This window comes from Plecotus auritus (assembly GCF_963455305.1).
Source record: "Plecotus auritus genome assembly, chromosome: 2".
NCBI lineage: Eukaryota > Metazoa > Chordata > Mammalia > Chiroptera > Vespertilionidae > Plecotus > Plecotus auritus.
In genome coordinates, this window is record NC_137771.1 from 146,326,982 (window position 1) to 146,353,864 (window position 26,883).

At 44.9% G+C, this 26,883-nt stretch overlaps 1 protein-coding gene across 3 annotated transcripts; it reads right to left on the minus strand.

Moving 5' to 3' along the window:
* Window positions 1-844: 844 nt before the first annotated feature.
* NIT2 (nitrilase family member 2) lies at window positions 845-25,185 on the minus strand. 3 transcript variants are annotated; one of them, XR_013959889.1, is made up of 12 exons: window positions 25,100-25,185; window positions 18,991-19,109; window positions 16,155-16,275; window positions 15,045-15,133; window positions 9,919-10,012; window positions 9,077-9,151; window positions 7,913-7,991; window positions 5,619-5,717; window positions 3,519-3,574; window positions 3,062-3,154; window positions 2,878-2,952; window positions 845-2,164 (listed from the first exon to the last, which is right to left on the minus strand). XR_013959889.1 is itself a non-coding variant. In XM_080655442.1 (11 exons), exons 1-10 carry the CDS (start codon window positions 25,125-25,127, stop codon window positions 3,063-3,065), a joined length of 852 nt encoding a protein of 283 aa, XP_080511568.1. In that variant the 5' UTR covers window positions 25,128-25,185; the 3' UTR covers window positions 845-2,952; window position 3,062. The 3 variants fall into 3 exon arrangements, 2 of the variants coding, with proteins under 2 accessions (XP_080511568.1, XP_080511569.1); XM_080655442.1 differs by having other exon boundaries at window positions 845-2,952; XM_080655443.1 differs by lacking the exons at window positions 845-2,164; window positions 2,878-2,952; window positions 3,519-3,574 and having other exon boundaries at window positions 3,108-3,154.
* Between the last annotated feature and the right edge of the window lie 1,698 nt (window positions 25,186-26,883).

Here is a 26,883-nt window from a genome sequence, read left to right on the forward strand (position 1 = left end):
CTGGTGTAAAGACAGACAAATAGATTGATGAAATAAAATAGAGTCCAGAAATAGACTGAGATGTGTATGGTCAATTCACTTTTCCTAAATGAGCCAAGGATACTCATTTAGGAAATGGGCATAGAATAATCTTTCCAACAAATGGTACTGGAACAACAGGCAAGCATAGGCCAAACAAATAAAATAAAAAATCTTGACGCTTACATCATATACAAAAATTAACTGAAAATAAATTATAGACCTAAATATAAGATAAAGTCTTAGTGACCTTGGATTTGGTGATTTACAAAATATATAAGTACATTTACATAAATACAACTTAGAAAAGACGAACTTCAAAGAAAAAAGTATTAATCAGTCTTCTTGAAATTAAATACCTTTGTTCTTTAAGCAATAGTTTTAAGAAAATGAAGACTTTCTTTTTCTCAGACTTGGAGAATAAATTTGCAAAACATAATACCTGAAAAAAGATTTTTATCTAGAGTATATAAAGAACTCATAATAATTAATAAAAAGGTAAATAACCCAATACTTATATGGGGAAAAGATATGAACAGACACTTTACCAAAGATATGCAGATAAGTAAAGATACCCAGCATCATTAGTGATTATGGAAATACAAATTAAAACCACAAGAAAACATTACATGTCCATTAAAATGGATGAAATTAAAGAGACTAATTATACCAAGTGTAGGTGAGGATGTGGAGCACATTGGGACTCTGATAGATTGCTGGTAGTGATGTATAATGGCACAATCACTTTGGAAAACAATTTGTTAGTGAAATACACGTATGATCCCACCATTTCATTTCAATGCTAAATATCTAACTCAAGAGAAATGAACAACTTATACAAGAAGCTTTATTTGTAATAGCCGAAGACTGGAAACTCAAATACTCATCAATAGGTGGACAAATGATGGTATATCCATACAACAGACTACTACTCAGCAATAAAAACGGAATGAATTATTGATGCACACATATGGATAATCTCCAAATGATGAAAGACAAATTAAAAAGTACATATATGGTATGGGTCCATTTTTATGTAATTCTAGAAAATTCAAACTAATCTATAGTAACAAAGCCAGTCAGTGCCTGGGAACAAGAGGAATAACTAGAGGAATTATAAAAGAGAACAAGGAAACTTTTGATGGTGGAGTGGGCATCTTCATTACCTTGACTAATAGGGTTTCATGGATGTACACACGTGTCAGATGGTGCACATCTATTCCCAATTGTGTGTGTAGAGGTATCATATTGATAGATGGAACTTGGCCAGGGTGGAAGTATTTATACCACAGAAATTGGAAAATGCTACCACAAAATCAGGGCTTTTTCTTGGACAGCTTGTTGTTAAACATTACCAGCCCATTGCTAGCTATAACATCTATACTAATAAAAGGGTAATATGCTAATTAGAATGGATGTCTTCTGGACAACCTTCCGGACAAGCTGCAGCGGCTGCGAAGGGCTGAGACGCGGCTATGAAGGGCCCAGGCTCAGGCAGCTGTGGGTGGCTGCGAAGGGATGAGGCTCAGGCCGGCAGTGGCAGCAGCAGCGGGGTAATGGGGGCGGCCCCTTCCCCTGATCCACCAGGTCACCTCCAGCAGAGGGAGGCCAGACTGTGGCTTACGCCAGGGGCCGAGGCAGAGGTGGTTAGGGGCAATCAGGCCAGCGGAGGGGGGGCAAAGCAGGGATGATCAGGCCGGCAGGGGGGCAAGGCAGGGGCGATCAGGCCAGCAGGGGGGGCAAAGCAGGGATGATCAGGCCGGCAGAGGGGCAAGGCAGGGGCGATCAGGCCGGCAGGCAGAGGCAGTTAGGGGCGATCAGGCCGGCAGGCAGAGGCAGTTAGGGGCGATCAGGCAGGCAGGCAGGCAGGCAGGCAAGCAGTTAGCAGCCAGCAGTCCCGGATTGCGAGAGTGATATCCGACTGCCAATTTAGGCCCAATCCCACAGGGTAGTCGGATATCTCCCGAGGGGTCCCAGACTGGAGAGGGTACAGGCTGGGCTGAGGGACCCCTCCCCCCACATACACAAATTTCATGCACCAGGCTTCTAGTACATAAATAACAGCTTATTGAAATTCATAATTTTCCCAAAGTATTCCAAGAACCATTAGGCTAAAAACTTGCCTTTATCAAGGTAAAAAGTATTACTAGAGAGAAAAACACAAGAGAGAGAGACTTTCAGACACTTAAAAAAGTTCCTATCAAGAAAAACTCCCTAGCCCTGGCTGGTGTGGCTCAGTTGGTTAGGCATCATCCTGTGCACTGAAAAGTTGCAGGTTGGAGTCCTGGTGAAAGCGCATGCCTGAGTTGTAGGATAGATCCCTGGTTGGGGGGTGTGCAGGAGGCAGTTGATCGATGCTTCTCTCTCTCTCAAAATCAATTAATAATCTTAAAAAAAGACACCTCTTGCAGAGACATACTTTAGTTGCCTGACCAAATGCTTCCACTGCCATCTTCCCACAGGCCTCACTGTTGACACAGTCTTGCCCCTAAGACCTGGAGAGTTTGGGGTTGACTCTTTAGCTCCTTCTCGAAGGCCGCTACAGGGGCTGCCAACTCCCCTAGCAAACACCAAGGACCCATCCCCTTGCTTCCCACAGCTATTCATAAACCCAAAATACAACTTTAAGGTACTGCTGGAAAGAGTATACCTACTTTCTACATAACGGATTCCAATTCCAGCAATGAGATAAGAGGTTTATGACACCAATACATTTGTATCAGGTAAACCAACCACCAGAATACCCAAATCTCATACTTTTACCAACTCCTTGGAGGTGATTTAAGTATGGAATAAGGTTTAGAACCATCCCCTTCTCCTCCCGCTCTTCAATGCCCAGCCTGAGTCCTTTTTGCCTACTTAATATGGTGGTGTGGAGAATATCAGTGTGCTGAAGTTCCATCGTCTCAACAGAAAGTTCCCAGGAAAGGAAGGCTAAAATTAAAAACAAACAAACAAAAAGGATCCCCATTAAAGAATTCAGCAGGGAATTGATATTGCAGAAACATATCTTCCTATTTCATGACACACTGGAAACATAAACCTTAGGGTTTTTTCGCCTCCACTGCATAGAGGTCTGATCGCTTCTGGCTAAATATGGGGATTTGCTGGCGTATTTCAGCCACCTTCTTCAAGTCTGCAAAAACAGAAAAGTGCACTATTAATAAGATGTAACTCTTCACTAACCAAAGGGATTTTTCCTCCCAAACAGTATAAAAACTACCAGAGTCTCAGCTAAGTAATTCAGTAATATAGGCCTTGTCTAGAGGCACAGATGGCCTGGCACAGCCCCTGGAGTCACTTCAAACCAAACCAAAAAAACTCAAAATAAACTATAGCCTTCAAGACTTGACCAAGAACCAAGGATAAACTGGGGAGGGGGTGGGGTAGGGATAAAGGAACTCCTCCAGGTGACGGGCTGCCCCAGCTATGGAATCTGGCCTCAGAGCATTGGCGATGCCAGACACCTAACCTGATGCCCTGGGCTAGGCAGATCTTACCTATGTCTGAATACACGATCGTTTCTTCAGTGCCAGCTTTGGCCAGGACCTCCCCCCTGGAAAAGATTCAGGGGAGGTGAGTGGGTTCTGATATTCAAGACCTCTCTGTCTTTTCTCCCCATCTGACAGGCCAAAGGGCAAGGAATCTGAGATTTAAAACCAGAAAGTAAGGATATAAACTCCTGTTCCACCATTGAAAATGCTGTGTGGCCTTGAGCCAAGTCACTTTTAATAAATTATAAAGTGGAAAGAAAAGCTCTGCTAGGACTTAGAAAATTATGGAGTATATTTCCTAAACTGCAAACTCCTAGTTTTCTTATTCCATGACATAAACATCTGGGCCAGTGCCACTTATAACCAAAAGGAGGTGCTGTCCTACCCCCTCAGGAGTGCATGTCCATAGGTGTCCTTGACAAGGGCGGTCTGGCTCTGCTTCTTCACCCCTGCCAGGGCTGCTCCCGAACTCTGCGATAGTGAGGCAGGCACTGGGCCTGGCCCAGATCTGTGTGGCCCTCTGGTCTTATGCCAGTGACCCCTGCATCCCTATGTTAAGGGCCTTCCATGTTTGAAGGAAAAGTTTCAATCTGTGGGTATGCGTAGAAGTGCTGGGGAAACCACACCCGGCAGGAGCCCCACACTTGGAGACAACAACACTCCTTCTTAAATCTGGGGAAAGGCTGATCTGTGCCTCCCGGCCCAAAGCAGGCTTCCAACACAGACCTAGTGAAGTGCAATCTCTCCAAAGCACAACACACGGTAACCTGGCATAACAAACACTCTCACAGTGACTGGCTCCGTCTACCAGATGGCCGCAAACAGACTTGGCACAAATGAGCTACAAACACAATTATTAATGCCATTTAACTGAATCCTTTTCTATTCTTTTTCTCTTTCTTCCTCATTTTCCCTGGCATTCAAAGATCTCTCTCATCCTAGGCACCCATCCCAAAGTCAATATAAGTCAGAAGGCCCCCAAACCCTACAAATGGAATTCTGAAAAGGAAGAAATTAAGGTAAACCTTGTAGAGCTACTCTGTCAGAAGCGGCCAGCCTGGCCAGTACCAGAGTTCATCAGCAGAGCTAGGCGAAGCAGAGGTGCATCACTAACATCCGGGCAGAGGGACTTGAATCACGTCTGAGAAAATTTTCAGGCCACCTTAATCCTTCCAGTTTCCCAATGCCCCCCAAATCCTGATGTGCAGGGAATCTCTTGCTGTTCATATTTTCAAGGACTCCCCTTATCACATGCTTTAATCTGTGGGTCCTATAGAGTCCGAAGAGAGAAGCTTTAGGGACCCCACAGTGACCAGGGACCCTTCTCAGCCTTTACTGGTATGTGTATCCTGAAATTGTAGAAATTCGTATCTGTTTGTGTGTGCGTGCGTGTGTGTGATCATGCAGATGTACGACATAAATCCAAGTTCTAAAGTCAAAATCCTGGGTCCAAACACCAGTTCTAACCACTTTAGCCTGTGAACTTCAATTCCATCATCTATAAACCAGGCTTACCAGAAGGGAAGTCCCTGGCGTTCACACTGAGACCACGTGTAAAAGTGCTGTGTGAACTGCAGGTGGAGACCACGGTACGTGCATCAGTGCACACCTGCATGTGCACATGGGCAGACTCTCATGCTGGTCTCGCTGAGCAGTAAAATGCTCTGCCCTCTCACAGAAGACAGATTCCGTTTCCCTTATTGAACCCATCTACCCTCTCCTCTAATTGTTCCGGGGGCAGAATCCTCACCCTGTAACTCATTCCCAGTCACCCAGTCTAAATTTTAACCAAAAGCCGAGAGTTGGAGGCCTGTTTCACTAAAACTGCCACCCATCACTGCTGCCTTGTGTCCCCTATGATCCAAGTCTGACTGACAACAGAAACTCAGAAGAGGGCGAAGGCCAGGGCGAAGGCCAGGCCTCAGGCAGGAGAGCAGGGCCGTTTCTTTCTCACATGGTCCTCAAGTGGAAGCTTCCTCACAGCGAGAGGCAGCCACCTGGCAGGCACCGGACCCGGGTGGGTGAGGGGCAGGGCCAATCACCAATCAGACAACCCACCCGCCCAAGTGAGCTCCTAGTGAGCCCGTCCCTGCTTAGGCCACTCACCAAGGATTCACGACAGTGCTGTGTCCCCAGGCAACATAGGAGGCTTTGTCATCTCGGGCCGGAGATGCTGTGGCCACATACACCTGATTATCAACAGCCCTGGAGTCAATGGACAGAAAACAGGGATATCATGCATTACACATCTGAGGCACTTTCCTATCCTAAGTGGACTGATCCTTCTTTTAAAAACTACGATAGACAGGCTGGCTCAGATACAGAAGAAACACGCAAAGCCACGGAACACTCTCTTCTAAAATCATCTTATTACTTAAGCCAGTTCTCATTGGGGCAATTTTGGCCAGCAGGGGACATCTGCCAGTGTCTGGAGACCTTTCTTTAAAAAAAATATATTTTTTTATTGATTCAGAGAGGAAGGGGGGGAGGGAGAGAGAGAGAGAGCTAGAAACATCAATGATGAGAGAGAATCATTGACTGGCTGCCTCCTGCACACCCCACCCTGGGGATCGAGCTGGCAACCCGGGCACATGCCCTGACCAGAAATCAAACTGTGACCTCCTGGTTCATAGGTCGATGCTCAATCAATGAGCCACACCGACCGGGTTGGAGATCTTTTAATTGTCGTAACTAGGGGGTTGCTATTAGCATCCAGTGGGTGGAAGTCAGAAATGCTGCTAACCATCCTACAATGCACAGGAGAGCCCCCCAAAACACAGAATAATCTAGTCCAAAATGTTAATACTGCCACAGTGGACAGACTCTGACCTGAGCCAACCAGTAAAAGAACTTCTCTGGGGTTAACGCAAGCCAAGGTAGCCAAGGCCCATGGGTTGGCCTTGATGGGGCAATACATGTTGAGGGCTGTATGGCACTTCCATGCCAATGGTGATCGTGCCATCTCTCAAGTTAGATCAGAATTCCAGGTGTCCAGCCTGGGTACATCAAGCCACCTCACCTGGGAGCTCTCTGGGCTCAATCAATAGATCCAAGCTAGTCATGCCAGTCTCTCCCAAGCTTTTCTTGCTTTCCACTTTTACTGCATTTATTAATATTCCTGGTAACACACACCCCTACCCCACCTTCTACAATGCAACCAGGCAAACACCTCTACATGCCCCTGCAGTAAAAGTTACCATCATCTCTAGAAGGGAGAACAGTAGCCACCTCTAGGCAGAGAGGAAAGGGCATTGACTAGGAAGGAGCAAAAGGGACCATTCTAGGGATTGGGAAATGTTCCATAAGTTGATCTTGGTTGTAGGTGGCACATATTTCATTGACCTGCCTGTAGAGGCAAAATTTGTGCACTTTTCTGTATGTGTATTATACCTCAATTTAAAAAACATTTAATCAAGCCCAGTGTGGTTCAGTGGTTGAGCACTGACCCATGAACCAGGTGGTCAGGGTTCGATTCCCAGTCAAGGCACATGCCCAGGGTTTGGGCTCGATCTCCAGTAGGGGGCGTGTAGGAGGCAGCCTATCGATTTTCTCTCCTCATTGATGTTTCTATCTCTCTTCCCCTCTGAAATCAATAAAAAAAGTATTTTTTTTTTTAAAAAAACGCATAAAACAAAAACATTTAATCAAGAAACCCATCATCTCTGACCAGCATTTCATGGTTTGCAGAGCACTTTACACACAGTCACACTCCTTTTCCCTTCCATGTTCCATCCCCCCTTGCTACCTGCCTTTCACTGCTCAGCCTCAGGGGGCTAAGGAAACAGCAACTGTGACACATCAGAGATAGCTGTGCGATGCCCAGCATTTAGAGGTTAGAAGCACAAGGGTTTATAACGAGGTTCCTGGCAGAGCATCCCCGGGACTAGCAGGCTGCTGTAGAAGTTGGAGTGGGGTAAGCACCCCAATCAAACAGCACAGGGTCAGCTGTGTGAAGACCACAAACCTCTCCCCTGGGCTGTCAGGCTAAAATAACTCCTGCTTTTCCTGAGCTTCTGGGCTCTGAACACACATACTCCATGAGTCTCCAATTCTCTGTAAAAGTTGCCGGCAACTGTGCCAGAGAAACCAGCTCACTTCTAATCACAGTAAATGAAATCGCTGCCCACTTGATGCACTAAAAGCTCTTGGAAATGCAAAAACCACAGTCCCCCAAAATCTAAGCAATTGGTGCTCTGGCTTCTGAAGAGAAGGTTCCCAGCAGAAGCCTTCCCTTTGAGGTGAAAGATGAAATGATACATCTATTTGAAATGCAATTGGATGCTGCGGAATTGAGTTACAGGCACCATTCTGTATCAGGAAGGCTGGTACTTCCACCACCCTGAAATCTTTCCACAGAGAAACGCTGAGATGCTGGAAGGTACGTTGACATGCTGTCTTACCGGCCTCGCTGAAGCAACTCCCAGTGAGCTGGTCCAGTGGTCAAATTAAAAGCTCCAGGATAGACCAACAGCTGGCAGCCTAGGGGAGAGGGAGGCCGAGAGTCAGTGCAGAAGAACACCCAACCTCCCTGGCCGCTCCCTTTGTTCTCCACCCAGTGGGGACCAAACTCCAACTTTTCCACGAATAAAAGGATGTCAGCCAAGTCAGACAGTGTCAGCAACATTAGGTTATGGCTCTGAATTCCCTTAGAGACACTCGCATGGCGCAGACGGACACACGAGAAAAGTGGTATTGATAACCAAAACCACATGTGAGTTCACTTAAAAAAAAGGGGGGGGGAACTATCATTCAGATTTCTCTCGGCACCACTGGGTCAGCTCTGCATGGCCGAGGACCACGTTCTATGATGCCCTTCAAATGAAATGAGGAGCAGAGTAGGTGCCTCCAGGCTCCACAGAGACTGCCGACCCAGAGCCGGGGCGCCTCCACCTTTCCCAGAGCAGGCAAACTGTCTGCATCTACCTCACTGCATTAAGTGACAGTTAATTCAGAATCAGAGTAGCTTCGACAGTCTAGTAGGACTGCTAATATTTGTTGAGTGCCATACAAGGAGCTTTAATAAGTTCTCTCTCCTTTGTCCTCACACCATCCCTATGAGAAAACTGGGAGCCACACTGCTCTAGAAATGAAATCATTTACCCAAAGTATCATACCAGGTAGGGGAAGAGTTGGAGCCAGAACCCAGATCTTCTGATGTGGTTTGGTGCTGGATGGTAGGACACCCTTTCTCTGGACCAAAATGTCACTGACTACATTTCCACCGTACCCAACATCTAGGACTATGGCACAGTGAAATCCACGAGGGACAGACCATGTTTTCATTTCTACTGGGCTCCACAGGACTCTTTCCAAACACAGTAGCAGGAAGGGCTGGAAGGGTAGAGCAGATGTTTAAGAGTCTAGTCTAGCTCCTGCCTTAGCCACATAACGTGTTAAATCACAATCTCTGGAAAACCACACTGTCCATACACAGCAAAAGTCTGAGAAGCCAGATAGGGGTGGAGAGATTAAGACCTCTCCTCCAGCTTTTCCGACTAAGGGCTCCCTCTATCCAGACTCAAACCTCCAAGCACCCACACAACACGACGACAGTGCTGCCTCACCTCTCTGCGCGTAGACTTGTGCAAGCTCTGCAAAGCGGATGTCATAGCAGATGCCTAGGCCCACTCTGCAGTAAGCTGTTTACGAACAGAAAGTGCACAAATGACAGTTAGCCTGCAGCATGGTGTGAGGGTAAAGCCTCCTGAGTTAATATCACTGACTGATGGGGATACAGTGACACAGGGCCCATGGTGGAGAAAATCTGTAAGCTTATTCTTGCTTGGATGTCACCTCGTAAAGACATCATTTACATCAGCAGAGCAGAGATGAGAAATTCATTCTAACTGAATGCTTATTATCTAAGCGAGAGGTGCTCAATTGTGGCCTAGCAAGCACACTCTGGAAACTATCACACTAATAGGAGGCTGTAGCCAAATGGAAGAGCAAAGTCATGTCAAACTCTTAGTTCTCCATTCAGCCTGCCCTTTCTAGATCTCTGACCGTTCTCTGCCCTTCTCACTTCTGGCCTTTCAGCCAGGTTATGTAAAGAAACTAGGGAGTGCTCTAGCCGGTTTGGCTCAGTGGATAGAGCGTTGGCCCACGGACTGCAGGGTCTCGGGTTCAATTCCAATTAACAGCATGTACCTCAGCTGCAGGCTGGATCCCTGGCCTTGGTCTGGGTGAGTGCTGGAGGCAACCAATTATTGTATCTCCCTCACATCAATGCTTCTTTCTGTCTCTTCCACTCTCTCTAAAAATCAATGGAAAAATATCCTGGGGGTGAGGATTAATTAAAAAAAAAAAAAGAAATTAGGGAGGGGCATAATAAAAAAACAACAACAAAGGAATACCTGGTCCTCTGTTACTGGGACTGCAAAAAGAGGTGGACTTATCTGGTACGTACGAGTCTCAAATGTGGAGAAACTATCACCAGGACTCAATGTTTTAGATTCTTGAAATGTGATTTTCCCAGGAACATCAATGTCAAACAGATGGAGCTGCAGCACAAATACGAGCTTCAGTTACCTCTTTTCCAGCAGAGTTCATGGCAATAAAAATAATCTGTCCATGGCCAGATATGGAGGTGACTCACGTAAGAGCAACTGTACAAACAGCACCGCAACATGCCCACAACCCACCCCACAATCTGACACTATCAAAATGAATTCCATTACAGGAAATGGGACAACGATAGTGTAGGTTTTATGACCCTTCTTTCCTAGGTGGTGTACAAATCAACGTCTAGATTTCTTATGGGAAGCTTTTTTACTCAATATAAATGCTACATGAAGACTCCTCAAACAGAATCAAACTGACACATTGGCAGGAGAGGAGGAAAGTGGGTAAGTGATTAAAAATAGGTCAAATTTTGCAAACCAAATGCAGCAATTTACAAAAAGAATAACATATCACTTCCAAATTGGATTCTGATTTATCACACTAACAGAATAAAGGAGAAAAATCATATGAGCATCTTAAAAGGTGCATAATGAGCATTTGGTAAACTTCTACATCTATCCTTTTTTTTAAATATATATTTTTACTGATTTCAGAGAAGAAGAGATAGAAGCGTCAATGATAAGAGAAAATTCTCATTGATCAGCTATCTCTTGCACACCCCCTGGGGATTGAACCTGCAACCCCCACCATGTGCTCTGACCAGGAATCGAACGGTTACCTCCTGGTTCCTAGGTTGACGCTTAATCACTGAGCCACACCAGCCAGGCCATCCATTCTTATTATTTTTTAAAATATATTTTTATTGATTTCAGAGATGAAGGGAGAGGGAGAGAGAGATAGAAACATCAATGGTGAGAGAGAATCATTTGTCAGCTGCAAACCCTGCACTGGGGATCGAGGCCACAACCCAGGCATATGCCCAGACCGGGAATCGAACCATGACCTCCTGGTTTATAGGTCGATGCTCAAACACTGAACCATGCTGTCTGGGCATCCATTCTTATTATAAAAACAAAAATGGAAAACTCTTCTAGTAAGGGGATTTCCTTAGTCTGATAAAGAGTATCTAAAAACAACACTAAAGAAACACTGTACCTAATGGTGCCATATTAACAGCCTTCTCCTTTTAAGATCAGGAACAATACAAAAATACCTACTATTCAAAACTCTATCAGAGGTCCTAACCAAAGCACCAAGGCAAGAGAAAGGACTAAAAAGTATAAGGATTAGAAAGAACCAAAATTGAATCTGTCATCAGAAAATATAATTGCATACCTAGATACTCCAGAGGAAACCTACAGATGAATTATTAGAATTAATGAGTGACATTAGCAAGGTTACTATTATGTACAAGGTCAATATTTTTATAACTACTTGTACTTCTATATTTACTAGCAAGAAACAGAAAATTAAAGGGCATCAAAAACCACCCATGAAGAATAAACCTAGCAAATGATATATAAGACTATACCCAAAAAAACTATAAAAACAATTTGAAATATTTATTTATTTTTAATATGTATTTTTGTTGATTTCAGAGAGAAAAGGAGAGGGAGAGAGGGAGATAGAAACATCAATTATGAGAGCGAATCATTGATCTGCTGCCTCCTGCATGTCCCACACTGGGGATTGAGGCCACAACCTGGGCATGTTCCCCAACGGGGAATCAAACTCTGATCTCCTGGTTCATACATCAACGCTCAACCACTGAGCCCCACCATCTGGGCCAATGTGAAATTTTTAAAAGCCTACATAAATGGAGGGATATATGCCATATCATGGACATATATGCACTTAAAAGAAGGGAGTTAATAGCTCAACGCTGGCTCCTCTTCCAGAAATGGCAGAGTGGCTCCCATCAGACCGATTAGCTTTCTCATAAGTAACTATTAACACTGGACAAAATAAAAAGCACTGGAAAATGATCGAAATCAGGGAAAAACTGAAGGGAAGTCAATACTTAGAAGGGAATAACGCTGGGTGAGTGTCCCATTTGTTTACTGCTCTTGGTTGGAAGCAAGGCCCCAGTTGTTGCTGGGAGTAGTGGGGAAAACTACCCACAATCACATTGGCTTGAGAAACCCGAAAACAGTTTCACAGCAGCTGGGAAGTGAGGGGGCAAATCCTGAAAAGGATAAAAGAGAAAGAGCCCTATATTCTACATATGCAATTGCAGAAATCTCTGGCTCACCACTGAATTAAAGATGTGTGGGGCAGACCCCAACATGACCAAGATGTGGTAATTACCAAAAACTTTAAAGCAGCTATTGAAACTAAGCTCAAGATATGAAAAAAAAAAAAATGCTCGTAATAAATTAAACAAATAGAAATATTGGTAGAGAAATAAAAGCTATAAAAAGGAACCACATGCCGAAACCGGTTTGGCTCAGTGGCTAGAGCGTCGGCCTGTGGATTGAAAGGTCCCAGGTTCGATTCCGGTCAGGGCACGTAACTTGGTTGCGGGCACATCCCCAGTAAGGGGTGTGCAGGAGGCAGCTGATCGATGTTTCTCTCTCATCGATGTTTCTAACTCTCTATCCCTCTCCCTTCCTCTCTGTAAAAAATCAATAAAATATATTTTTTAAAAAAAGGAACCACATGAGCCCAGCTGCAATGGCTCAGTGGTTGAGCATCAACCTATGAACCAGGAGGTCACAGTTCGATTCCTGGTCAGGGCATATACTGGGTTTCGGGCTCCATTGTGGGGCATGCAGGAGGCAGCCTGTCAATGAGTCTCTCTCATCACTGATGTTTCTATCTCTCTCTCCCTCGCCCTTCTTCTCTGAAATCAATTATATATATATATATATATATATTAAAAAGAACTGAAAAATTCAGTATCTGAAATTTTTAAACATTTCACTGAATTGGCTTATAGGAAATTGGCAACTACAAAAGAAAGATTCAGAACACAGATTAGTGGAAACTGTTCAATTTGAAGAAGAGAAAGAAAAAAGGTTAGGAAAATAAAAACAAAGAACCAGAGCCTTGGTGACCTGGTTTGGAGTAACAGTATCAAAACTGGAATCCTATAAAAAGAGAATGGGACAGAAATATATATAACAAAATCATGCCCCCAAATTTCCTACATATGGTGAAAGACTTAAATGTCAAGTTTCATGAAGTACGACCCATACAAAAAAACCCCCTAGGCATATGAGAGACAAAATATTAACCACTAAAAAATACAAAAGAGAAATCTTGAAGGCAGGCAGATAAAAACACAAGTTACACACAGGGAACAATACAAGTTACCACTAACTAATCAGAAAAAAAAAAAAGAAAAAAGAGGCTAGAAGGTAATTGAAAAAATAAAACTGTCAACTCCGAATTCTATTCCACCAAAAATCTCTGTCAAGAATAAAGGCAAACTAAAGATGTTCATAAACAAAAAATAAGAAAATTCATAGCTAGCAGATCCTCACTACAAAAAAAGCAAAAGAAGGTCTTTCTTTTTGAAGGTAAAAATATCAGCTAGAACTAGGATCTTCAGGAAAGAAAAATAGCAATGGTAAATATTTGAGTAAACAAAAGATTTCTATCTTTCTTTCTTTAAAATACATGCTACTTTAAAAATACATTCTTTGTGGGATTTACAATGTACGTAAACAATATGCGTGTCAACCATAGTTTAAAAATGGGAAGGGGTTAGAAATTTCATATGAAGTAATATAATATTAACTCTAAGTAGACTGTGATAAAATAATATGCCCTAGGCATATTGTAATGCCTAGGGCAACAGCTTAAAAAAATATAGCAGAGGAGGTATAATTTAAAAGCCAATAGACAAATTAAAATGGAATTCTAAAAAATACTCAACCCCAAAGAATGCAGAAAAGAGGAACAATGGGAAAAATAAAGTGAAATGTCTATGTGCTTAAATCCATATCAATAATTATCTATATGTATAAAAGACTATCTGTCCATCTGAATGGTAGGTATGATGTACACTGACCACCAGGGGGCAGATGCTCAACGCAGGAGCTGCCATGACACGAACTGGCCATTTAAAAATAAATGGTACACGGACCTGGCACCGACAAACCAACACTTGGCTTCCCCCAAGCAGGACACAGGCCCCATCACCACCTGGGAGCAACACCCCACCAATTGCAGCCAATGCTGCCAAGACTCCATGGCGCAAAAGGCGCCCACAGCCCATCCCTGCCTGGAAATGGTGCCTGTGGGCATGTAGCAAGACCTGGCTTCCTCTCCCTAACAACTAGCCTCCTTGGAGTTTCTTCAGCCCAGGAACCCAACTTGTTTTATAGCCAGGTGCAAACATTTTACAGTTCAACCTAATGTTTGTGAAGCGTTTTCCCATGCCTCATTTCACTTGATCCTCATAGAAGTCCTGAAGTAGGTAGATAGGAGACTCGTTAGAATCCTATTTTCTTTCCATTAGCAAGCCGCAAATAGCAATATTAAAATACTTCTTCTAATTAATTTCCTTTCAATGTGCACAAATCCATGCACCAGGACACTAGTATTCATATAAATGGAGTAACTACTCCAGTTAAAATGCAAGAACTGTCAGAATGAATAAAAATGCAAAACCCAACTATATGCTACCTACAAATTTTAAAAATAAAGACACACATAGCTTGAAAGATTAAAAAAAACACACCAAGATTAAGTACAAGAAGAGTGGCTACAGTATTATTAGAGGTAAAATAAACTTCAAGAAAGAGAGTATTACAAGGGCAAAAAAAAACCCCAAAAAACAAAACAAACAAACAAAAAAAAGCAGAACAGACATTCCATAACAATAAAAGAATGAACTTACCAGGAAGACTTAATAATCCTAAATGTATATGCATTTACTACTGCAAAGATGTCAACTCTCCCCAAAAGATCTCTATATATTCAATGCAATCCTAACTAAAATTCCTGCAGGTTTTTCCTTTGACAGACCAAGTCTAAAATTTATACCAAAATGCCAAATCCAAGAATAGCCAATTGTGCCACCCAGTCAAAATGCCTGATGTGTGTACAATACAATGAGAAGAAACAGGGGACTTCATAGTAAATTCTCAAGAGGCAATGAGACTTGGCACATTTCCTACTTACCTTTCTGTGCTTTACCAGTAAAGCTCCATCAGGCCCAAACACGGCACAGGTGTTATATAATTTCCCAGAATCCTCTTCAGGAATGGAGCCTTTTATTGAGAGGAGAAAGACGCAGGCACAGAAAATATTCTGAACAAAGCATTCTTTTAGAACTGGACAAAGGCTTGATAAACTGTCACTTATGTCTAACAATACAGTTTACTATCTTCTAAGGGTCATTTAACCAGTTGTTTTCCTTCTTGAATACAATCTTTCAGAGATAAATTCCAGAGTGTAGAAAACTAGGTCAGATGCTAAAGACAAGTTTCAAAAATATCCAAACTGTTTCTGAATTCAGCTTTGATCTTGAGGAAAATTTAATCTGAAACACTGAAGCAACATGGGGAATTCACTGTTTCTCAACTTAAGTTCACCAGGCCCCCCTGCGATATAGCTGCATCCACAAAGGTCTCAAGATGGGCATGTAGCCACATGTCTGTCCATCACTGACTGTAGTTCCCGGTCCTGCCTCCTCCTGCTTTGCCTTCTTTTCCCACCTCTTACTCATTTCTAATTCTTAATATAGCATAATACAGAAATAATTTTGTTTGCAGTACTTATTAAACAGTTTTACTGTACTGATTTTTTTAAGCAAACAGAACATTTTGTAATTTATTTTACAACCACATAAAGCTACCTTGATGTATGTAGCCTCTTTAAGAAAAACTATTTTCTTAACCCTGTATTAGTAAAATGAAAGACACTCAGGTATGGTTTTTCTTTCCATACTTCCACCTGCACCTTCACTCCAACTCCTCCAGGGAGAATCATAATTACCAGTGAGGTGTGTGTCCTTCTACAACACTGACTATGTCTGACATGCGAAACTACATATAAAAATCAATAACCTTTTGTGCGGGGGATTAATATGAATGGGAGTACTTGTTCATATCATATTGAACCTACTCTTTTCCCACTTAACAGCGTGTCTAGATGAGCTCTCCCCTTTACTACATATAGACCAACCTCATTCTTTTCAATGGCTAATTCGTATTCCACGGTTTAAGTGCAACAAAAATTATCCATATGCTTTTAATGTTCCGCCATTATACCTTGAGGGTAGGAAGTTACCTCCAATGAGATATATACTGCACTCCTTTGCTACTTCTGAGAGCTTCTGTGTGGATTCACCAGGAATTTTCTCTGCATAGTCAGGAAAATAGTTCGTGCCATATGGAGAATTAAAGCATTCCTAGAATAATGTTAGCAGAGAGAAAGAGAGAACAAAAACATCAACACCCAACCCATTTTAAAGTTCTGCCGTAACAAGACAGAGCTGCTGCTTCCAGCTCTGCTCTGAAAGGGATAAAACACAGCTGATTAAACACACACACACACACACACACACACACACAAAACAAACCACACACACACACAACAAACCACACACGCAAAACAAACCACACACACACACACACAACAAACCACACACACATAACCACACATACATACACATACCACACACACACAACAAACCACACATACGCACACACACATAACCACACATACATACACACACCACACACACACACAAAACAAACCACACATACACACACACAAAACAAAACAAAAAAACAGTGAGGTCCCAGGGCTGCAGAGCCTGTAGCCACAGGCAGGTGTCAGCAGCTGGCTCAGGCGGGGCTGAGAAGAGACCAGGCACCTGTGCTCAGCCAGACCCTGGTTATCTTGGCAGAAGGTGGGAACGGCCTCTCCCTCGAGTCTACAGGAGAGCTGCACGTTCCCAGGGCACCCAGGCCCACCACAACGGGCTTACTCTCGGGACTTTGCTAGGATGAATCCATAGGCTCAAAATTATATTAACTCTGTGTGGGGCGCGGCTACAGAGTTTGGACAGGTTCAAGCCTCGGACTAATGAGAGGGCACAGTCCTCTCGTGGCCACGTGCAGGTCCCAGCTTGGAGGGCAGAGCCCTCCCAGCACAATTATAGCCAACAGCTATAGTTGTAAGCTTGAACCCCCAAACATGTGGCCCCACGTGCCTGAGTGAAATAGGCTGCAAGTAAACAAAGCTTGATCAGGTGCATGTAATTGAGTGGGACTGAAACCCATGAAAATGTTGTAAACATCTTGAACATGCCCTTACTTTGCCTCGTGGCATGTGGCTATAAAATAAAGACACAGCTTGTAGTCCGTGGCGCTGTCTCTCCATGGGGGAGCAGCGTCCCACCCAGACCCAGCTTTCATTCTCTTGTCTGTCTTTTCTAAGCCTTTCAACCACCCCACTCAGGGTCACTGAACCTGGCTGAGCTGTCGCGGCACATAAGGCGCCCTGGGGCTGTGTATGCCATGGCCGTGCCACAACTATGTAAAGCAATAAAGCCTGGGATTGAAAAAGTACAGAAGCTTTGAAAGCCACAGAAGTTAAGACATTTCCTCATCTGTAAAATGAACTGTTTCTAAGCTCCCTTCCAGCACTAGCATACTGATCCAGCGGAATCTCATTCCCCAGAACACGTCTGTCTTCCACAGCCCTGTCATAAAAGAAAAGCAAAAACCACTAGACTTTGACTCTAATTCAGGGGTCGGCAAACTCATTAGTCCACAGAGCCAAATATCAACAGTACAACGACTGAAATTTCTTTTGAGAGCCAAATTTTTAAAACTTAAACTTCTTCTAACGCCACTTCTTCAAAATAGACTTGCCCAGGCCGTGGTATTTGGTGGAAGAGCCACACTCAAGGGGCCAAAGAGCCGCATGTGGCTCGCGAGCCGCAGTTTGCCGACCACTGCTCTAATTCATTCGCCTTGCATTTATTGAGACTGCCTGTGCTCCGCACACTGTGCTAAGGAACTCAAGCTTACCAGCCTGTATAAGACATATGTCAGATAGAGAAGCAGAGCTGAATTCAACTGCTTCACTCCTGGTCTTTAACTCGAATGCCCGGGCAACACAAACCAACAGGCCATGATGAGGGTACAGTCCAGGTGAGTCCCAGGACTGGCGTGGTAACAAAGACGGGATTAACATTAAGTCTCAAGCTCCCCTGCTAAAGATTCCTACTCACTGACCATATCTGTGATGGCCTGGAGCCCAATATACAAGGCAGTCCTGAAAATTCTCCAGTCAATCTAAGCAGGGTTTTCAAAGGGCTGCCTCTTCCCCATGGAGGGAGAGAGTGGGGGAGGGGCTGTCTGGAATAGTTCCACCACTGACCCTGCAGGATCCTTCTCTGGAGCTAACCCCCTACGTGATGACAAACAAATGTGGTGCAAGCTTCAGCTGGTTGTTTTAAAAGAAATCGCCTAGAAAAGAGATGCAGAATCCTACATTTAGAAATGTAGGCTTCCTAAATGTTTCTAATAGTTTCAGTTTCAAAAAATTTTTAAATGTTGGAGGTTTAGCTCTAAAATCAATACATCCTGGTCCTATAAAGAATTATACAAGGAGCCCTGGCTGGGTGGCTCAGTTGGTTGGAGCATTATTCAATACACCAAAAGGTTGCAAGATCATTCCCAGTCAGGGTGCATATGGGAGGCAACGGGTCAATGTTTCTCACATCGATGTTTCTCTTTCTCTTTCTCTCTCTCCCCCCTCCCTCTCTAAATATCAAGAGAAAACATACCCTGGGGAGAGGATTTAAAAAAAAAAAAGAATTATATAAGGAAAGAAGGGAAATATCCGAGGTAGAGTATTTCAACTTTAGGTAAGTCCTTCAACCCACTAGGGTTCTGAGCAGAGTAGGTGATCCTCACATTAAAGACCTATAACCACATGGGCACATCCCATCACAGAGGCCCCTGCGAGGGTCATCTTTCAGACAAACATGACACGATCCTGGCCCCCAAAGGGCCTTGCTGGACCCAGACACAAGAGGAAAACCAGAGCTAGCAGATGCTATGCTGTGGGGCCCACAGTCCCCGGAAAGGGGTGGCTCCTCCATACTTACTGGCAGAGAAACTATTTTTGCTCCTTGTGCGGCTGCCTTCCGGACAAGGCCACAAGCTCGAGTGAGATTATCCGATTTGACGGAAGAAACTTGAAGTTGAATGAGGGCCAAGCGGAATGCTGAAGAAGAGGAGAACACAAGTGTCAGAAGATCTGACTGCTGAATCAGAGCAGTTCTCACCCGAGGACAACTCCGCCTCCCAGGACATCTAGCAGTGTCTGGAGACATTCTAGATCAGTGGTTCTCAACCTTTCTGAGAACCGCTAGCAGGGTCGCCTAAGACCATCGGAAAACACAGATATTTACATTACGATTCATTAACAGTAGCAAAATTACAGTTATGAAGTAGCAACGAAAATAATTTTATGGTTGGGGGTCACCACAACATGAGGAACTGTATTAAAGGGTCGCAGCATTAGAAAAGTTGAGAACCACTATTCCAGACTGTCACACTGGTGGGTTGCTACTGGCATCTAACAGGAAGAGGTCAGAGATGCTGCTAAACCTGCCACAATGTATAGGGCAGTCCCTCACAACAAGTTATCAGTCCAAAATTTCAACCATGGTGATGTTGAGAAACCGTGGTGAGCAACTGCCATGGGCAGAGCCCCATGCCAAGCACAAGAACCTGAAGTGAAGTAGGCAGGGCCAGATTTTTACGTACAAATGAGAAGAGGGCTTGAAGGAAGACAACTAGGTTTAAATACACAACTATTCCTTACTATTTGATCTTGGGCCTCAGCCTACCCCTTATGCAGGTAACTGAGGGCATTCCAGTACAGAAGGTGAAATCCCACTGGGAATGGAGCAGTGGGTCCATGAGGAGGGGAGACACCTGTCTCAAGTTCCCCATTAGGGGCTGGGACTCAATGCCTAGGTGTAGCTGCTATCAGGAGGGGGAGGGTGGCAGCTGGTGGGCTGCAGATGTGCCTAATCACAGGGCAGGGCTCTTGTGCACTTGTGAGGGTCTGTACTGGTCCCATGAATATCCCTGTGCCCAAAGGACCGCAACATTTTTTTGCTCTTTTTTTTTTTATTATTGTCTAAAGTTTTACATATGTCTTCTTCCCACCCCCCACCCCCGCCAGCCATTCGTACCCCAGGCAAGCCCCCACCACCCCAGTGTCTGTGTCCATTGGTTATGCTAATACTAGAGGCCTGATGCACGAAGATTCATGTAAGAATGGGCCTTCCTTCCCCTGGCTGCTGGCACCGCTTTTGCTCCAGCCCTGGAGCCAGCCTTTCCTCCTTCCCACACTGCCCAGAGGCCCCGTGCAGCTGGGGTGGTGCGGAACGCCTGCGTCATCAACATGGCAACAACGCAAGCGTCCCACCCCAGCTGCTCGGTGCCTGTGTATGCAAATTAACCCACCATCTTTGGTTAATTTGCATACTCACTCCTGATTGGCTGGTGGGTGTCACGAAGGTACAGCCAATTTGCAGCTTTCTCTTTTATTAGTGTGGAAGAGGACTGCGACATTAAGTAGCAAATAAAAACCACCATGAGATGTTGAGACACTTCAGAAGGAAAAGCTGACAGCACTTTTTCCTGCTATCTTAACAAGGCTCCACATCTTTATTGGAGACTGGACCCCACAAATTATGTGGCCAGCCCTTCCAACAGATCTGTGGTCAGCCTTAGGGCAAGGAGGTCTGGCTTATTCCTTCCGTGAGGTGGTAGCTACACCCTACATTTGTTTTCCTATATTCTTTAGAGTTCTCTTTCAGCTCTTAATCACCTTTTACTGGTTAATAATTCTTTATATAAAACTGTCCCTGTTCAAGTGACTGGTGTGGTTTCTGTGTCCTATGGTCTGAGGTGAGGCTGCTAGTTCAGGAATTAGCAGTAATGCCCTGCCCTAGCTTCCCTACCCACCCCTGCTCTACAGTGTGAAAACCCCACCCAAAGAGAGCGCTCACTCTGGGTGTCTCCTGAACCTGTGCAAATGTCCTCAGAAGAGGCAGGGCTGACAGACCTGGGCTTTGATGAAGGACTGTCTGGCTCATGGTTAACCCTGAAAGGAAAATGCAGACGTTGCATTCCTTGGTTTATAAAGTGAGAAGAGCTCAATTTAACCCTGAATGCAGCTTGTTGAACAGTTTCAGAATCTGGATGAAAACAAAGGAAACTAAAATAGGAAACAAAAGCTGGGATTACTTTGGGACAAACAAATATGTTGTGAACATTACCAAAACATCACACCACCCCACTACAGGTCTCCACTGTAACTCAGAAGCTGGGCTTTGTCTCTGCTTCAGAGGAGGGATGGGGGGGGCGGTGTGTGAAGTTCACACAGCTATTACTGGCTTCCCTCTCCCCCATCCTACTCAAAGAGGCAGCTCCTGAATCAGGCTTGGGATTGCTTGCATTTTGCAAATCGCCCACTCCACAGAGGGGATTGCAGCAGGGCAATTCACCATTGGGGAGTACTACCGTGTTTCCCCGAAAATAAAACATCCTCTGAAAATAAGACCTACTTACATGTTTCCTTCTGAGTGAAATATAAGGCATCCCCCCCAAAAATAAGGCCCCCAGGCTCTGTCTCAGAATGAAAATTAATTTACTGTAAACTGGTCGCGGGGTGGGAGAGAGGAGGAGACTTTCGCAGATGCGTGTAGAAGAACAGGAGGATTAGAGCGGACGGGACGCGGCGAAGGAGGTGAGTGCTGGTCTGTCTCTGGTGACACTACCTGATGCTCGTGGCCGCCTTCATGATGACTGAAGGTTCTCAGTCAGTGGCAGACCCTGCTCCAGCCCAGATCCAGGCCCCAGCAAGCCCAGTGACAGTCCCCAGGCAGGCCCCAGGGGGTAAATGTCTGATAAAGGGGTAGGGGGGATGTCTGGTGAAGGTGTTCAGTGGCACAGGGGTGGGGGGAGGGGGATCACTTAAAATGACACAGAGGATCAGAGGGGGCAATCAAAATGACACAGGAGGATCAGAGGGGACAATCAAAATGACACAGGAGGATCAGAGGGGACAATCAAAATGACACAGGAGGATCAAAAGGGGTTACTAAAATGGTAATCCCCCCTCTGATTCTCCTGTGCCATTTTGATTCCCCCCTCTGATCCCCCCTGTGTCATTTTGAGTGATCCCCCTCCCCCCACCTTGATACCCCAATTCCTTTTTTTTTACCCCTACGGTAGAAATGAGCGCAAAAAGAAAAAGCTACTCCGTGGAGTACAAGAAAGGAATCGTGGAAGACTCTTGGGACCAAAATCTTACTGCTTTCTGCAAAGAGAAGATGTTGAGTATCCGATTGGTCCGAAAATGGCGAGCAGAGTATGGTAACCTCATTGAACAAGTGGACAAGGGAAATGCTAAAAAGCGCAAGTGTGGATCAGGTCGGCAACCATTATTTTCTGAGCTGGAAGACCTGATCTGTGAATGGGTTGTTGACAGGAGAGCAAAGGCTTTGGTTGTGAATAGGGCTCAGATTCAAGAATTTGCCCTTGCAATGGCACCACAGTTTGACATAGCCCCCGAAGACTTCAAAGCATCACAACACTGGCTGGAAAATTTCCTTCAGCGAAGTGAACTGTCTTTAAGAAGATCTACAACATGGTTTAGGTTGGAAGATACTCAAGTTATTAAGCGAGCACTTGCATTCAAGTCCTTTATTGATGATGCTGACTTCTCTAAATACAATCTTTCCAACATGATTGCTATGGATGAAACTGCAGTGTTTATGGGCCAGTCATCTCAAACAACAATTGAACAGCGGGGTGCCTCCTTAGCGTACATTCCCTCCACTGCTTACGAAAGTGCACGTGTTTCCTGTATTTTGGCAATTCGTCTGGATGGCACTAAAATCCCACCTTTAATCATTTCTAAGGGCAAGAAGGAAAAGATTGAACATGTTTTGGGCGTTTTTATTTTTGAAACTGAAAAAGCCTGGGCCACACAAGCAGTTATAAGGAAGTGGGTCGATTTAATGCTGCCGCTTGTTATGCGAGGGAGCCAAAGAGGTCTGCTAGTCTGGGATGCAGCCAGCACTCACCGCACTAAAGACATGAAGACATTTCTTCACGAAAGAAAAATAGATCAGATGATGATTCCCGCAGGAATGACGGCCTATCTCCAGACTCTTGATATTGCAATAAACAAGCCATTCAAAGACAATTTGCACATGGAAATTAATGACTACATTGAAAATAGAATGGAGAGAAATCAGCGTGGAAACTTTGTGAAACCTAAACTGCAAGTTGTGACTTGGGTGAAGAATTCATGGGAGAAAATCACTGACAGTTGCATTGCAAATGCATTGCGAGCAGACTACCTTGACAAGACGTCCTCATTTAAAGACAGTGCTATTGCTAAACATGAGAGATTTGGTCCACTGATTCTGAAAGAAATGGAGTCACAAGAAATTCACCAGGAAATTCAGGAATTGGATTGTTATGATGATGTTCCAGAAGATGATGACATGATTGTCATTGAATAAATGAGTAAATTCTTGATACTGTAGGATTCACAGTTTGTCTGGTTTGTGTTGACAACTACCGTACTACCATACCGTATACAGGTAATAAATTTCCTTTATTTTCATTTAACAATAAATGTGTACCGTATTCTTCTTCATGGAAAAATAAGACATCCCCTGAAAATAAGACCTAGCGTGTCTTTGGGGGCAAAATTAATATAAGACACTGTCTTATTTTCGGGGAAACACAGTAGTTACCTCAGCTGTAAAATACAATGATTTTGTAAGTCCCTGGCTGCCCTAACAGTCATCGTAGTCTAACAATGAAGGACTTACCCAGGGGAAAAAATACACATAATAAGTGCAAACACCAACATGGGAACATAAAACACTTTGTAAATAAGGAAACAAGAAGCTTGCAGAGGGAAAAGTTGCACAGTCAGTGAACAAAGGCAGAGTAACAATCCAAGCCCAAATCTGGAACAGTAAAGCAAGATGGGCACCTTGTTTGTTTGGTGTTTTTTTGGGGGGAGGGGGGTTGTCATATGATTTGAAAAAACTCCTCAAGGAAGTCAGACAGCCACCACTAAGAACCACCTCTCTCAAGTCCATCAGCCTTTGTCATGCCTGCCTCTCCAACGATTCAGTCACATCCAGAGGGAGGTGTGTGAAAGGTCTCCCATATGACGATCCTGAACAATCGTTCAGCCACCAACTTGCACTCCAGGTTGAAATAAAAAACAAAGAGCGCTTCCACAAATTTTCCACACCTTAGCATCTCACGGGGGCCTCCCAAGTCTCCCACGTAGTGGCACTTGTGTCCATTTTACAGGTTATGGAACTGAGGTCCAGAGACATTAGATGACTCGTTGACATGGGAAGCTACTGACTGAGCCACGACTGTATATAAATGACTGTAAGACTCCAGGTCTCCAGGTTCTGAGTCCAGAGCACCGCACTGCCTCGTGTAAAGAAATCTGGCACAGGCCTGGGGCAAACTCAACCCTGGGGCCGACCCAGGATGCGGCTGTGGAACTAACATATGATACCCAACCCCTAAGCTCAATGTCCAGATGCAGAAACTACTTGCCCAATTTTTGGCTCAGGAGGGGGGGCGGGTGCAACGTGGAGCACATGATCCAGTCCTATCACACAGCCCAAATCGAAGACAACAGGTGCTTCAGTTTCACGTGACCGGGCTCAGGCCTTCGCAAAACTCAAGTTCAAAAATCAGTCTCAGGTGAAGAGGTGAGAGCAATCTGCTTGTAGTCCCGCCCCTGGAGCAAAGCCTCAGAGTCTCTAGGAATTCCACAGGCAGAGGCTCACACCAGAGATGCCATAGTTGTCACAACTGCAGAGGGCGTCCCTGGAAAGGTTCTCTGAAGGGGCGCGACCTGCATCTTACAGGACCGCCCGCCCTCCCGCGCAGGCGGCTCAGGGACCCACCTGCAGGCACGGCCTCGCGGGGCGCAGGAGGAGCCCGTGGGGAGCAGGCGCGGGTCCACCGCCGCCGCCCCGCCTCGCCCCGCCCGCGCCCCTAGAAGCCAGGACCCCGGGAGTGCGCCGGCCCGCGCTCCGCCGCCCCGCCCCCCTCGCTCCGCGGACACCGGGTCAGGGAAGGTCACGGACGGTGCGGGGAAGCCCTCGCCGGCGCCGGACCCGGACCCGAAGCCGCGTGACTTACTGGCCATGGCTCTCCCGGGAAACACCATGCGCGAAGCAGCTGGAACTGCAGTCTCAGGACAGACCCAGGCAGTGCCGTGAGGGGCGGGGGCAAAGCCGCGCCGGAAGGGGCGGTGCTAGCGCCCGAGGTCCCGCCCCACTCCGCCCACTGCACTGGGCGGGGCTTCTTGCTGTACTCCTGCAACTCCTGTCCGTCACTCGCTGTTTGCGCCAACGGGCCAACCAGAAATGGCTGATTACAACACAGTCCTGAAAAAAGGAATCCCCCGCGAGGCAAAGGGACAAAGCCAGGCGACCTAAATCATCTGATAAATGTTTAACAACCGGCCTCTCCGACTCTCAGCCAGAGGACTGAATCTGTTGCTGGTGGGATTAGCTCTGTGACTAGGGGAACGGCCACGTGCTGATTGCCTGGAGCTATTTGAACGAGTCGCGGTAACCGGGGGGGAACTTGTCCAGGTTGGGGGAGGCACTCAGGCGGTAGTGGGACCTCATGCTAGGGCTGTTACCTAATGAGGGAGGGAAAGAGATCAACTGAAGGTTCAAACTCAATATCCTCAACAGTTCAGTCCTCTAATGTACTGAAATCTGTTTGGGAATGTTGTTTTAGAATTTTCCCATTTATACTTACTAGTCGGGATTGCTTTTTGATTTTTGTGTTTTGTTTGTGCTTTTGTCAAGTTTGGAGATCAAAAACGTTAAACAAATAAAAATTTGCTATTATTTTAAGTGCATCAAGTGTTTTTTTGTTTAATTTTGATTTTCTTTATTGATTAAGGCAGTGGTTTGCCGCTCTGTTGACTGAGTTTGCCGACCACTGGATTAAGGTATTACTATATCCCCCATTGCCCCCCTCACCCCCCCACTCATGCCCTCACCCCCCCACTCATGCCCTCACCCCACTGGTGTCTGTGTCCATTGGTTATGCTTATATGCATGCACACAATTCCTTTGGTTGATCTCCCCTCCTTACCTCCACCCTCCCCTGCCTTCCCTCTGAAGTTTGACAGTCTGATTGATGCTTCTCTGACTATGGATCTATTTTTGTTCATCAGTTTATGTTCATTATATTCCACAAATGAGTGAGATCATGTGATATTTATCTTACACCAACTGACTTATTTCGCTTAACATAATGCTCTCCAGGTCCATCCATGCTGTTGCAAATGGTAAGAGCTCCTTTTTTTACGGCAGCGTAGTATTCCATTGTGTAGATGTACCACATTTTTCTAATCCACTCATCTGCTGCTGGGCACTTAGGCTGTTTCCAAATCTTAGCTATGGTGAATTGTGCTGCTATGAACATAGGGGTGCATATATCCTTTCTGATTGGTGTTTCTAGTTTCTTGGGATATATTCCTAGAAGTGGGATCACTGGGTCAAATGGGAGTTCCATTTTTAGTTTTTTGAGGAAACTCCATACTGTTCTCCACAGTGGCTGCACCAGTCTGCATTCCCACCAGCAGTGCATGAGGGTTCCTTTTTCTCCGAATCCTCACCAACACTTGTCGTTTGTTGATTTGTTGATGATAGCCATTCTGACAGGTGTGAGATGGTACCTCATTGTCGTTTTGATTTGCATCTCTCGGATAATTACTGACTTTGAGCATGTTTTCATGTGTCTCTTGGCCTTCCTTCTGTCTTCTTTCGAAAAGATTCTATTTAGGTCCATTGCCCATTTTTTTTATTGGATCATTTATCTTCCTTTTATTAAGTTGTATAAGCTGCCTGTAGATGTTGGAGATTAAACCTTTATCAGTGATAATATTTGCAAATATGTTCTCC

Bases quoted from the DNA above. Each gene is read 5' to 3' on its own strand.
- NIT2 (XM_080655442.1), bottom strand. From the start codon at position 25,127: ATGGTGTTTCCCGGGAGAGCCATGGCCA. The intron at 19,110-25,099 runs GTAAGTCACGCG...CCTCTTCTTCAG, and splicing joins TCCCGGGAGAGCCATGGCCA to CATTCCGCTTGGCCCTCATT. The intron at 9,152-9,918 runs GTACGTACCAGA...GTTCGTAAACAG, and splicing joins TTTCTCCACATTTGAGACTC to CTTACTGCAGAGTGGGCCTA.